Source organism: Solenopsis invicta, chromosome 1 (assembly GCF_016802725.1).
Source record: "Solenopsis invicta isolate M01_SB chromosome 1, UNIL_Sinv_3.0, whole genome shotgun sequence".
In the NCBI taxonomy this organism is placed as follows: domain Eukaryota; kingdom Metazoa; phylum Arthropoda; class Insecta; order Hymenoptera; family Formicidae; genus Solenopsis; species Solenopsis invicta.
The window spans coordinates 1557842-1573032 of NC_052664.1; the positions used below are offsets into that span (position 1 = coordinate 1557842).

At 31.8% G+C, this 15191-nt stretch overlaps 1 protein-coding gene across 3 annotated transcripts in view; it reads left to right on the top strand.

Moving 5' to 3' along the window:
• The window catches only part of LOC105202923 (FERM, ARHGEF and pleckstrin domain-containing protein 1), a 105909-nt gene that overhangs the window by 25591 nt on the left and 65127 nt on the right, over positions 1–15191 (top strand). For 2 of the 3 annotated variants that reach the window (XM_026140391.2, XM_039453625.1), the window contains exon 10: positions 14897–15039. The exons of the other annotated variant lie outside the window; for it this stretch is intronic. In XM_026140391.2, the coding sequence (XP_025996176.1) occupies positions 14897–15039 (143 nt within the window). The remainder of the gene's footprint in view (positions 1–14896; positions 15040–15191) is intronic. 3 annotated transcript variants of the gene reach the window in all.

Below are 15191 nucleotides of genomic sequence, written 5' to 3' on the forward strand. Positions count from 1 at the left end.
ATGTATATGTGTATGGGTATTTGTGTGTGTGCGTGCGTGCATGCGTGCATGTATGTACACATATACACACACATACGCACATACAGGGTGTTCCATTTTAACTTTTGCAAATATCTCGTAAAATATAAAAGATACGGGAAAATGTTTTAAACAAAAATTGTAGAGTTTGAAGGGGATGTAAGAAGATATCATTGGTTCGATCTTGGGTGGTACCATCAAGGCCAAATCAAGGTCACATTAATTTTTTAATATGGGACACCCTATTTTTTCCAAAATCTAATAGTTGGTGTCAAGAGTTTTTCAAAACACTATAAGTAAGTTACTTTTTATACTTTTTATGTCCTTCGAACCCTACAACTTTTGTTTAAAACATTTTTCCGTATCGTTTATATCTTACATCTTACAAAATATTTCGATGCGAACGTTGAAATGGAACACCTTTGTGTGTGTTTGTGTGTGTGTATTTGTGTGTGTGTGTGTGTATTTGTGTGTGTGTGTGTGTGTGTGTGTGTGTGTGTGTGTGTGTGTGTGTGCGCACGCGCGTGCGTGCGTGTGCGTGTGTGCATGCGTCCGTTTTTCTAGAGAAGAAGAGGGTAATATGGCATCCATTTTTATTTTATAGAATAACTTTGTTTATAAGTAATATTTTTCATTGAAGCTTGAACGATTACATTCATCAGAGTGTTGTTTGACAGATTCTAGACTCAAAGTAATGAAATATTTATTATTTAGGGCGTGATTATAAAAATCTAATGCACTGCATAATCGGTGGAAGAAAAAAAGTGGTCGTAATACGGCTATCCATAAAAATAATTTTAAAAAATTAGTTTAGTTAAAAAAAAACACAGAACCTTGTTACAAAATTATATATTTTTAATTTTCCATTGTTTAGAATTTTCCTGCGTTTAGAAGCTTTAGAAATACCATTGGAAATTTTATTAAAAATATCATTTTATCCCTGTTTAACATTAAACAACAAGCATAAAATGATGTCTTTAATATTTTTAAACATTGCTTTTTATAGTCCAGGATCTAATGACACAAATTTGCGACTAATACTGACAAAGCTGATTTGTATTTATACAGTTGTTTTTTGTGTTACAAATGAATAAAATGACCGTCAGACCACGATCCAGCTGGATAGCTGGGATCCAGGGCTCTCACAGTGTCTCAACAATGTAAAAGAAGAAGTTTAATATTAACGGAAAGTTAATATCAACAAAGCTGAAAATTTTTGTACTTACTATTAACAACACGAAATGTCGAAAGGACACCGTCAGCCGCGGCAACTGCGGAATATCATACTAATATACGAAAAAATAATATGCAATATATAGGACTTAGCTTCAATCATGTTGACCTTGACATATGTTATAGAGGCAAGGATACTGAATAACTTTTCCTTATAAATTATTTGGCGCTCTTGTACAGTTTTTGAGATATACTTAAAGAAAGAAAAAACAGTTTTTCTTAATTATTTCAAAAAGTATTTATTTTACAAAAAAAGGTCAAGCACACAATGAAGGTCGTGATAAGCTCTACAAAAAAGATCATAAACATATTTACCTAACTTCAATACTTTAGTCGTTATAATAGAAAAACTGTTTTAAGACACTGTGGGAGTCCCCCGTCCCGCTGGTGCGTGGTCTGACGGTCATTTTATTCATTTGTAACACGAAAACAACTGTATAAATAAAAATCAGCTTTGTCGATATAATCAAAAATTTGTGTCATTATCTCCCGGACTATTAGAATGATAATCGATTCATCGAAGAAATATTTTGATATAAAAATTTTGCTTAACAAACCATATTAACAAAATTACATGTTATTGTTTTAACTTTGTATAACTCGAAATATATACGGCCGAATAAAAAGTTAAATAACAAAAAAAACATTTGAGTGTATGTACCTTTGTGTGATAATATACTCAAGTTTAACAATAATGAGGAAGTGTATGTAATTAAAGTTTAAAAGAGTACCTTGAAAAAGTTTAGAAGTGCTCAAAAGTAAAAATGCGTTATAACAATTGTCAGTCATTATGTATTGGGATATTAGCATCACTAAAAAAACGGCGAGCTACTAAACGAATAATTCCATAAGCAATTGTTAGAATACGTCACCTAATAACGGAAATAATAGAGGTAGCCATATTGTCGACAGTAGCCATAATACCCTTCTCTCTCTCTCTGTTGCGCGCGCGCATGCGTACACATACACACACAGGGTGCGGGGAAAAGTACCGGAACAGCAAAATATCTCGAAAATTAAGCATTTTAGAAAAAAAGTGTTTTAGATAAAAATTGTAGGGTTTCAAAAGATCTATTTACTAATATTATCAGTTTGACCTTGGATGGCATCGCCAAGGTCAGATCAAAATTACATTAACTTTTTTAAATGGAACACCCTATTTTTAATTTCAAAATCTAATAGCTGGTGTCAAGACCTTTCTAAAATTATACAAGAAAGTTTATTTTTGTTGAGTACTTTCCGAATTGTGAGGCTTGAAAGCTACAGTATACTAGCGTCATAACTCGAAAAGTACTTAATGAAAAATAACTTCTGATTGAAATTTATAGAATTATAATGGTATCACACAATCTACACATAACATCAAAAACGCCCATTTTGCCATCTCTAGGCGGCGGGGGAAGGGGGGAGGGTAAAAATCTTAAATGCAATGTGGGGTCGTGTAAATTCAATTTTACAATGTGGAGGCATTGAAATAAATTTCAACCGTATTCGTGATCCAAATTTCAAGCAAGAACCTGGAAACGAAGAACAGAGCACGTGCACTATCGACAAACGGCAGTGCTAAGGTTTTGGGAATAATTCATGCTTTGATTTATCGGTTGACCGATTAAGCGAGCATGGATCATCAGAGGGTGGATGCCGCTCCTTGAATTTCGCAAACCGCGACAACTACTCTCGATACACATTGCAAATACGAGACAGTTTGATTTCAATCTAGATTGTACCCAAGTTTTATTCCATTTTTGCTTCTTGAGTTAATTTATTGAACATTTGTTACAATTTACTGTACTACGTGATTTTTTTCTTTGTTGTCTTTTTAATAACTTTTAACACTTGAGTATTCAAGTATTAGTTTATTTAGTTTGATGAATTTTTACCCCTTCAGTCAATGTTACGTCTTTTTAAACGAGAACGCATATCTCTTTTGATGATTAGAAGAAATGTGAAACACATTTGCACATACACACACACACACACACACACACACACACAGCAGAGGGGGTTTAGAGTCGTTAACTATTGCACAAGCATGCATATTGCACATGCCTTCTTACATGCACTTTTATCCACACGTGTCCGCAAAGGAAAGTCTGGAGAGTCTTTCTCACGTTCTCGTCGTGGACCCTACGCTACTGCAAAATCTCGATGTTTAAATGATCATAACTACAAAAAAAATTGTAGAGACCTTGGTAACATCGCGTTGTTCTCGTTTCGAAAAACCCTTTCAAACGAACTCTCACACAATCCCACATTGCATTTAAGATTTTTTTGCCCCCCCCCCTTCCCCTCCCCTGTCCCTTGCCATGCAGGAATGGCAAAATGTTTTTTTGGTATTATGTGTAGATTGTGTGATACTATTGTACCCCTATAAATTTCAATCAGACGTTATTTTTCATTAAGTACTTTCCGAGTTATGATGCTTGAAAGTTACAGTACACTGTAGCTTTCAAACTTTACAATTCGGAAAGTACTCAACAAAAATAAACTTTCTTATAGGGTTTTGGGAAGGTGACACCAGCTATTAGATTCTGGAATAAAAAATATAATGTTCCATTTAAAAAAGTTAATGTGATTTTAATCTGACCTTGGCGACGCCATCCAAGGTTAAACTGATAATATTAGTAAATAGATCTTTTGAAACCGTACAACTTTTATCTAAAACATTGTTTTCTAAAATGCTTAGTTTTTGAGATATTTTGCTGTTCCGGTACTTTTGCCCCATCATGTGTGTATACATATATATATATATATATATATACCCTATGATCAGAAAGTACCGGGAATTTTTAAATAAAACAAAATAGAGTTAAATTTCAGGCAAATTTATTTTATCTCCTTCAAAATATGATCCATCTGAAGCAACACACATGTGCCAACGCTTGACCCAGTCCTCCATGCATCCCTGGTAGGCCGACGAAGGGATGGCCTTTAGTTCCCTCGTCGCATTCTCTTTGATCTCCTCGATCGACTGAAATCTCTTTCCACGAAGTGGCAACTTCAACTTGGGGAACAAAAAAAAGTCGCACGGGGCCATATCAGGTGAATACGGTGCTTGCTTGATGGTATTTACTTGATGTTTGGTCAAATAATTCAGTACAATTCGGGATCGGTGCGATGGTGCGTTATCATCATGCAAAATCCAAGAATTGTCGGCCCACATTTCCGGCCGTTTGCGACGTACAGCATCTCTCAAACGCTTCAAAACGGATAAATAATATTCTTTGTTGACTGTCTGGCCCGGTGGAAGGTACTCATAGTGCACAACGCCTTGGCAATCGAAGTAAACAGTCAACATCACCTTCACTTTTGAGCGGCTTTGACGCGGTTTTTTCGGTTTCGGCTCGTCTTCGAAGCGCCACTCGGACGATTGTTACTTTGTTTCCATGTCAAATTCATAGACCCATGTCTCGTCGCCCGTAATTATCCGTTTCATGAAGGTTGGATCACTTTGGGCTTCAGAAATCATCTCTTCAGCAACTGTCTTTCGGTGGTGTTTTTGCAAGAAATTCAGATCCTTCGGAACGAGCCTGGCTGCCACGCGTCTCATACCCAAAACATCAACCACAATATGCTGTGCTGTTCCATATGCAATGCCAAGTTCACTAGACATCTCTCTTAAGCTGGTATGACGATTTTCAAGCATCATTTCTTTCACTTTCTTCACGTTTTCATCGGTGTTCGACGTCGATGGACGTCCGGAACGAGGGAAATCTTCCACCACTGTACGACCACTTTTAAAGTCTTTATACCACTCGTATGCTCTTGTTTTTGATAGAGCAGATTCGCAAAATGCTTTTTGCAACATTTTCAGTGCATCGGCACACGAAATTTCGTTTGCAACACAAAATTTCAAACAAACTCTTTGTTCAACAAAATTATTCATGGTAAAATGCGGCAAAATGAAAAAAGTTGACTGATGTAAACAAACACCAGGCAGACACTAATGATCGGATGGCACTAAAACCTGACAGATGTGCGTCTTAAGGTCGTACCAACATAAGAAAAAAAAATAAACCGGTTCCCGCATGCGCGGTACTTTTAAATAAAAAATTCCCGGTACTTTCTGATCATAGGGTATATATAGGGTGTCACAAAACTAGAACTTTTGCTCTCGTGGGTTGATAGAGCAAGTCATACTGAGAAGAAAAATTCTTTACCATTTTTTATTATTCGCAATAGTTATCAAAATAAAAATTAGTAAAGTTTGTTAAATGAGCGCGTATTTTTTTTACAGCACGTGGAGACCACCCACCCGTCGCCAAACCATTGGTAGCCGCGGTAGGCGACGCGGTGAGGCAGGTAAGACAGCCATTGTTGCTCTCCTTTCTTACCGCGCCACTTGCCGCGGTGGCCTATAGTTTGGCGACGGACGAGCGGTCTCCGCGTGCGGTGGGTAGGGAAAATACGCGCTTATTTGACAAACTTTACTAATTTTTATTTTGATAACTATTGCGAATAATGAAAAATAGTAAAGGACTTTTCTTCTCAGTATGACTTGCTCTATTAACCCACGAGAGCACAAGTTTTAGTTTTCTGATTAGATATATATGTACATATATGTATACCCTGTATATGTGTATAATACACACACACACACACACACACATTGTGTGCGCACGTGCACCGCGTGAGAGAGAGTGAGAGGGAGAGGAGGTGTGTGTGTGTGTGTGTGTGTGTGTGTGTGTGTGTCATCCGAATGTTTTCAATAGCGAAAACTTTATTATTATCCATTTTTATATTTCCGTTTGTCAGTGTTGCCTGCTCGGACACAGGTGGCGGGGAGTCAGGCTCACCATCAGGCACGATAAACCCGAATGATGAGTGTACCCTCTCTCAATAGCGTGATCACTAATTATATCGTTGTATTTAATAATACACAGCAAAGTACTATGTTTTCACTGTCCTAAAATCCAACAAAACCATATTTCTCCATAGTAGTAGAGATTGTTCTCTAAAATAGAAGATAGTCTGTCATAATACAAAAGAAAAAAATAAAATTATTTTTGTAATTTATCTCTACATACCACTGACAGATTTTTATTTGCTGTGCGATATCGATGCACGGTTAAGAGACGCCTTAATACATTAAAACATCAATTTTCGTAAAAACTGATATGACGCGCATTACATTAAATTTGTTTATAAATTAATTAAAATTATTTGTACATTATTACATAACAATATCTTTTGTCTAAAAAATCAGTGTAAGATGATCCTAAGTATTTTTTTATATTTTGCTTTTTTTAAACTTTTTTCATCTTGAGAGCAATAATTGTAAAATGTATAGAAATAAAAAAAACATGACTATCTTTGAACATTTATATTTGATTAAAAAAGATAAATGCATTAAAATCTAAATATAACGTTAAAAATTTATTTTTAAAATGCATATTTTGTATTTGTGCTTTGGAATACGCAAGATATTTCTCTTGTGTTATCATGTATTTACTGCACGTATGACTATATTTGCAAACTCGCAAATAAAGTTTTCTGTATTAATTAATGTCTTTATAGAGAATATTTTATATGATATTTTTGATAGTAAGACAGCCCTTTTTTACTCTAATTTTTTATTCCATTAAAAAATGATGGCTGTCTTTATTATTCCCAAATTCAGTGGAAGAACATTCAATGGAAGTTCATATTGCGATATCTTATCCAGTTCGTGATAATTTGCTAATTATATGTACAGAGTAGTCCTTATTTTGAAAATTTTTAAGAGATAATTTTTTTAAATTAGACGTTTACTTTCTAAATTATTTTAAAAGATTTTAAAAGATAATTTTTTACATTAATTCAAAATAAAAACTTTATATGACTATATCGAAAACGTTCGCGTGCAACTTAATTTCAAAAATACAGAACATTGTTGACACGTAGCCATGTTGAATATAACAGTGAAAATATTTTTCAACGTTGACTATATTAATTTTTTTTTATTGATTATTATTGTTGCTGGAATGTTGAAACAATATTGGCTAAATTTATTTTACACACATATTTTACACACATTTTATTAAATAAAAATGAATTTTTAAACATACAGAAAAAATATATTAACTTATTAAATTACTAGACAAGGAATAGCAATGTTAGCAAAATAAATTAGAATAGATCGGAGCGCGAAGAAACATTTTTGACAGGAAAACATGCTTTTATGCTTTGGTTTTATTTTCAGTGGTTTTTGTTTTACTAATCTTTCTGATATAGCCGTGGACAGAAATAAGAATATTTAATAATGGACCATTTCAACGGCAGCAGGTTACTTCATAATTTAAAAAAAAATTAATATTGTAATTACTTATTTTTATTTTGAAAGTTTGAAACCATTTACAAGAATTTTGTAAATTTTATATTTGGCTGCGGTGGTCATTTTAAGTCGGTGTAGTACAGTGATTTTTCAATTTTCAAGCATTTACGTTAATTGTTGTAACTCTTATTCTATTTATCCGATTTAATTGAATTAAAAGCTATTCTTTTCAGTTTAAAATGCTCTTTTTTTTAGATTATTATAACTTTTCAAAAAGTTAATAGTTTTTATTTGATTTTGGATTCTTTCCAAGATACTAAGTTTATATTTTTCTTATGTTTAGCCCAAATTTTATCATGATAGAGAATAAAACACATTAATCAATTTTTTGTGCAAGCAGTGAGGTACCAAATAAAGTCCAATATTTAGGTCGTTAAAATGGGGAATCTAGAAAAAAATCTGAAATTTGCACCTTAATAAAACATTTTTATGTACAACGTTATATTAAAAATTGGTCGAAGTGATTTGTTCAATAAGAAATATATTTTAATTTTAATTCTATGAAACTATATGTTTCACTTGTACAAAATAACACATGTGAATGAATAAATAACATTTTGTAATTGAGTTAAATTATTTATTTAAATAATAATTATTTGTGTGTGAGGCTGCAGTGTTATTTTTTGCAAAAATTCTTTATATATCTTCTTTTTAGAGGGGAAATGGTTCTTATATTTAGATGTTTGTTAACATTAGTTAATATTAAATTGACTTTATTTTAATAACGCGATATTACTATTAAATTTCTTATTCAACTTACAAAGGAAATCTACCAACAGTACATCACCGATTTTGATAAAGTTTTGTGAGTGTGTAGCATTCACTCAAACATTTACAATAAAACCATAAGTTACGATATTTAGGCATTCTCGAGAAAATGATTAAATATTTCCAGCACCTATAATACCGTTACAGAAGTCATGACGTAGCGTCTGGCGTTAAAACGTTGACTACGCTTGGGGTCCTAGGTTCGATCCCCGCGGTTGAAAAATTTTTTATAAAAATCTTATATTTTTAAATTGTTAGATATAATTTTTAAACCATTTTTAATTATTTAATATAAAATACGTTATTTTGTTTAAATAAAGGAATTTAAAAAATCTAATTAAATGTAAAGATTACATGAAATGTCAAATGATTTTATATACATGGTGCCATGAACTATTATGTTCTAATTGTTTTAATGATAAGTACCGCCCTAAAAGCTGGAATCTTACTATAAGACAGTCATTGTAAACTTTGATTGCAATTATATTTTTGTGTTTATAAGAAATTTTAATTTAAATAGTAATAGAAAAATATTTTTTTAAACTTTTTCATTTTTTTGACATTTTATATTAAATAATTAAAAACGATTTAAAAATTATATATTACAATTTAAAAATATAAGATTTAAATTTAAAAAAGACTCTTATCCGCGTAGATTGCACTTGGAATCCCAAGTGTAGCAGTCAATAACTTAAAGCCGGACACTATGTCGCTAATTTGACAACCATTCTTCTGTAACAGTACTATAGGTGCTAGAAATATTTAATTGTTTTTTTGAGAATGCCTGAATATGCCTTTATTGTAATAAATATTTAAGTGAATACTATACATCTATAAAATTTTATTAAAATCGGTAATATGCTTGCGAGTTTTCCATGTTAGAACTGTGTTTTAAGATCGAAAAGTTATTCGGCGCGCAGTTTCATGAGCTTAAAAATGTATATAAAATTACACAATAAATATTAGCACTAAGATCTTGCCATGACTGTTAAGACTTTTTGTTTATATTGTAATACTTATTTATTTAATTTTTATAATAAGATTTTGTACTTTTTGTTTATTATAAAACTTATATATATTTTGTCTATGAGATGCTGCGATACATCAAATTGAAACCATTTTTGTGTTTTTACATTGTGTTTTAAGTCCGACAATATTGTGGCGCGCAGTTAGAGGAATTTTATAAATGTTTAAAAATTTACCTAGAAAAAATTATTGAACACTATAAGAACTGCTTTTGACCATATTTATTATTTTAATTTGAAAATATTTTATTTATGTAAAGTTAACTTGAACAGAACGTAAATTGTACATAAATGATAAATACAATATTATTGTAATACTAAAGTTATTGTAATACTAAAGTTATTACTTAAAAACTAATTATATAATTATTTGATTTAACTACGTATATATTATCCTGTAAAGAACGCGATGTTTTTTTTTATAGAATTTAAAGTATTTTTAGTGAGAATAGCACCGACGAAATATAAATATCATAATAGCTAATATCGATCTTGTAATAGTCTGCGGCAGGTTTTGATATCTATTAATATTTTTTATAAATTTTATAATTTTCTGCTCATGTCCAGATCCTAGCTGATATATTACTTTTCGCAATAATTTCGTTACAATTTTTTTGGGAAAGGCGGACTCTTATAAATGCTTGTTAACATTAAAATGATTACATTGCTTGTCAATTTAATTTTTTAATTGATTATCTTTATGTAAAGATTATGTTTCAATGCAGGATGCAGTTCGCATTACTTATATTTAAAATGTATTTCTTATTCTGCAAATCACCTCGACTAATTTTTAATATAATATACATGAAAAGATCTTATTGTGGTCCAAGCTTTAGATTTTTTCTACGTCTTTTGCATTTTAGTTATAACCCAAATATTGGACTTTTTTACAATTTTCATTCTTAAAAGTTTATACAAAAAAATGAGAGACAAAACATATCAAATTTATTGTTATTTTTATTCTTATCTGGTATCCCATTATTTATATAGAAAAATTGATGGAGCTGTTTTGCTCCCTTTGTGATAAAATTTTGGTTTAAACATGAAAAAAATATAAACTTAGTGTCTAAGAAAGGATTCAAAATAACAAAAATTGTTAACTTTAAAATGGTGAAAGTTAATCGATATATATTTATTTCAAAAGTTCCACATAAATAAAAACAAAATTAATGAAAATTAACGTGAACATTTAAGGCTTCTGAGTACTCGCCGCGGCCATATTGAAGTCGTGACGTCAGAAGCGAGACATTGCGTGAAATGACACGTGATTTTGTCTGACGTGCCATTTGTAAATAAAGCCAATTTGGATAAAACAGACCAAGCATATGGCTTTAAAACACTTCTAAATATTGGTCATGACTATTCTTTTTCCGCCTAACAATCAGTAAATAGTCGTAAAAAGCACGTAAAGTGAAGCTATTGAAACAGGAAAACACACGGTCGCGTAATTTTGTCCGACGTGCCATTTCTAAATAAAGCCAATTTGGATAAAACAGACTAATCAGATGGCTTCTAAATATCGGTCACGACTATCCTTTTTTCGCCTAGCAGTCAGTAAATAGTCGTAAAAAGCACGTAAAGTGACGCCTAGGAGGCGTTCAGATAGGAAAACACACGGATAGCTATTGAAACGAGTGAAAAATGTGCTTTTATGTATAAAATTCAAAGAAATTTGCGGTCAATTTTTACGAATTTGGTAAATATGAGACAAGTTATATTTTCACAATGAAACATATAATAACAAAATGACATGCACGACAACATCTCATCGTCAATCTGTCACGTTTCACGTGTATTAGTTCTAATTTTGTCCGCGACGGAATGTCGCTACCGTCAACGCGGAGTTCTTGGCTGAGGAGTCAAGAGCCTTAATTTAAAACATAACTTTAAACGAGTTTTGTACTACACTGAGCCTTCATCAGCAATAATTAAAAACAATGTTAACCGAAATTAAAGACTGTGTGTGAGACATATTTAGATTGTAACCTGTCGCCCTCCGGATTGTCCATTCTCTCACGCTGTCCGGCCGAACATCCGCCGGACAGCAGCAAAGACGCAACGCGCCGATAATACTTCGAATTGTCCGTCCGCTTTCCGTCCGTCCCTTGATACGATTTATGTTACTCTCTTTTGCATTGCGTTATTATTTTCCGTTACTTTCTATATTTTTTCACGTTTATTATTTTTGTATTTTTTCTTTTATATTACGTTTATTATTATTTTTTTTTTTTTTGTATTTCTCACGATTATTTTGCAATAAATCCTACATATATTTTTCACCGAAAACTTTGCGTATGAACTTTAATTCTCTCCCAGCGATCCCTTGCGCTCTCGCCGCCGTTACCATTGCCCATGCGCAAAGATAGATTGTTTCAAGATTTAGAGAGACATTTTAAATATCACCAAGATGTAACTTTAAATCTAAATATGTTTCTTAAAGTCTTTAATTTCGGTTAATAATGTTTTTAATTATTGCTGATAAAGACTCAGTGTAGTACAAAAGCCTTTCTTCAAAGTAATGTTTTAAATTAATTGTTCACGTTAACTTTTATTAATTTTTTTTAATTTATGCGGAGTTTTTTTTTTAAATAAATATAATTGATTTAATTTTACCGTTTTAATTTTTGCTCGTTTCAGAGTTCTGGTTTATTTACCTTTTTATTATTGATTACTTATACGAGCTTTGTTACACTATTAACTTTATAGAAAAAGTTATAATAACGAAAAAAAAAGAATATTTTAAGCTGCAGAGAATGGCTTTTGATTCATTCAAATCAGACAAATAAAATCAGAGTTACAGCTTAAAATGCTTACAGCTAAATGCTTAAAAATTGAAAAATTACTGTTAACCACTGACTTAAAATGACCGCCGCAGCCAAACATAAGGTTAAAAAATTGTAAAATTGATTTTAAATTCTCAAAACATAAATAAGTAAGTGATTACAATATCAAATTTTTTTTTATTATAAAATGACTAATTCTAAACTGGTTGAAATAACGTGACATAATCCTAATATATATTACTTATTATTTTTTTGCATAAGTGGACTATGATTTAAGAAAAAAGTTATACATGTTTTGATCATTTTTTCTCTAAAATTGAATGGCGTTATCAGTATTTCCTCTACAGTTAACTTTTAATTTGTTTATAACAATCAGTTGTAAAATTTTGCAATGTATTTTTTATATTAAAAATGTTTTTTAGTGTCCGGGTTCTATGTTTAATTATTATTTTTTCAACGTTGTTAGTCTAACCATGGATTTTATCTTAATGGATTGATTTGGTGTGGTTTCCTAGATAATAAATTGCCATCAATAGTTACTAATTTTAGATTATTAAAGTCATGTCTCTTTAAAATGTAATAATGTGCTCTCACTCAAAATATAATTTTTAATAAAAATATTCACATTAAAAAAGACCAATTCTATTTATATGAAAATAAAATTCTTAATTTTATGGAAATTTAAAACTGTAACTACTTTTATATATTAAGTATTTAGAAAATCAAAATAAATGTATAAAATGTGTTTTGAAATTGTCAGAAAAAGAATCTAAAATTTAAAAAATAATATTTAAACCTAGTTCTTTAGACTGTTTAAAATGTATGTTGAATACATGTACAGCACATTTTAGAAAAATGTTGAATTGCAATAACTGCATTTACATTAATTCAAGAAAGATTAAATTCTGTTAGTTTCTACAATGTTTCTTCAATGTTGAATTTTTGTTTTAAAATGTTAATTCAATATTTGCACTGTTGTAATCCAATGTCCAACGATTATCCAACGATTATGTGCTGTATAAAATACATTCCGTATAGCATACTTTATTCAAAGAATGTCTTGGGAAAGTCCTACGAATATTTTCAGAACGTCTGTGCGGGAGAATATCGACTTAAAGAAAAAAAAATTTTTTTTTTTTATTTTGAAAATTACTTGAGTTATTTTTATGAAACTTTGTATACGTTTCAAGGATATGAAAACTCGTCTCTTAGGGTTATATACTAGTTTTTATTTAGTTATGGCCGGATCCAAGAATAAGTGGATACTTTATTTATTTTACGAAAGAACTAGTATTTTGTTGATTCTTATAAGTTTGATTTTTTTAAATGTTATATTGAATAAATCAACAAAAAAGATTTTATTTTTTTGTTTATTAAAATAGCCATTTTTGACAAAAAATTTTTTTCTTTAATTTTGACACGTTGTAACTTTAAAACTAAGCGTTTTGGACATTTGATACAATAAAGTATATGAAGTTTTTAGTTTGAATTAATTTAAGGATTTTATTCCTAAAAATTTTTTTAAATACTTAAGGATACACTGTATGTATGTGTATATATATTATATTTACACATACACACACGCGCGCGCGCGCGCACACACACACACACACACACACACATAGGGTGATTCAGAATAACCCGTCCTTCAAGGGACGTATTCCTGGTCGAATTCTAAGACGATTTTTTTTTGGCAAAAATTTGACAGATGCTTAGATTTTAAAATATAAGCCGATTAAGTTGGCGTATCACGGGTCAAATACAAATAGTACGCAGGAGCGGCGCACTTACCGTTACGCGCGGGTATGTCGTGAGGCGCCTGCTGCGCTTAGCTGATACAACACACAAGAGTCCCCCCCCTCTCTCTCTCTCTCTCTCTCTCTCTCTCTCTCTCTTTGACAAGAAAAGTGCTATTGTTTTTAAAAACTTGAGATGTAAATACTTTTGTAGATTTTGGGTAATTCTTTGTTTGATTCTTTGACTATACAAAGAATTTCTTCTTCTCTTATCAAAATTATTAAAATCAAGACGTACAATAATTACATTTTTAAGTTAAAGATAGCATTGTAATGTGACAGAGAGGGGGGGGGGGTAGGGACTCTTGTGTGTTGTATCAGCTGAACACAGCAGGCGCCTCACAACACACCAGCGCGTAACGATAAGTGTGCCGCCCCTGCGTACTATCTGTATTCGACCCGTGATACGCTAACTTAATCGGCTTATATTTCAAAATCTAAGCGTCTACCAAATTTTTGCCAAAGGAAAAATCGTCTTAGAATTTGACCAGGAATACGTCCCTTGAAAGACAACGGGTTATTCTGAATCACCCTGTATAATTGGTTAATATGTACGTACATAGTTGCACATTTAAACATCTTAAGAAACATTTTTTATTGTATTATTTAATTAAAAATATAGAAAATAATTATCAACAACAATAATTACATTGCAGTGAAAAGTTACTGGCAATTACTAGCAAATTAATGGCGACGTTGACCGTGTATCATATCAAAAGTAATCTATTTTTGTTTATTACATTGTATTTCAAGATTGTTAAAAAAAATCAATATTATCTGCATAATTCCTTGCATCGTAGCATCGGTTAGTCAAGAAGCGTTTTTTTCCTTTTCTTTTTCTTATTAATAACGAGCGTTGATGATAACGAAAAAGAAAAAAGGGATACGTTAGTTCCAAACACAGGCTTGGCATTTGACAGCCTAAGTCTGATGCTGAACTTGACTCTCTCTTGCTCGCAGGTCCAATTCGTTCCGGCAGACTAGCGGTGGTAGGGCATTGCAGGGCTCGGAGGGGGGAGGCTATCGTGGGGCCACTCCAAGCAGCTCCCTTATGGGCAGCTCCAGCATCTCTGCCCACCCCCTCCTGCCCCTCGGCGATCCTGGTATGTACCATGACCGACACCAACCTCCACAAACGCTTTATTTTTAATTTCTTCGTCCGCTCTTTATTTCTGTTCACTTGTTTCTAGCCTTATTTCTTTTCACCGTATCATAACTAAAGTATTGTAATAGTAGAGTAGAATAGCGTATCTTA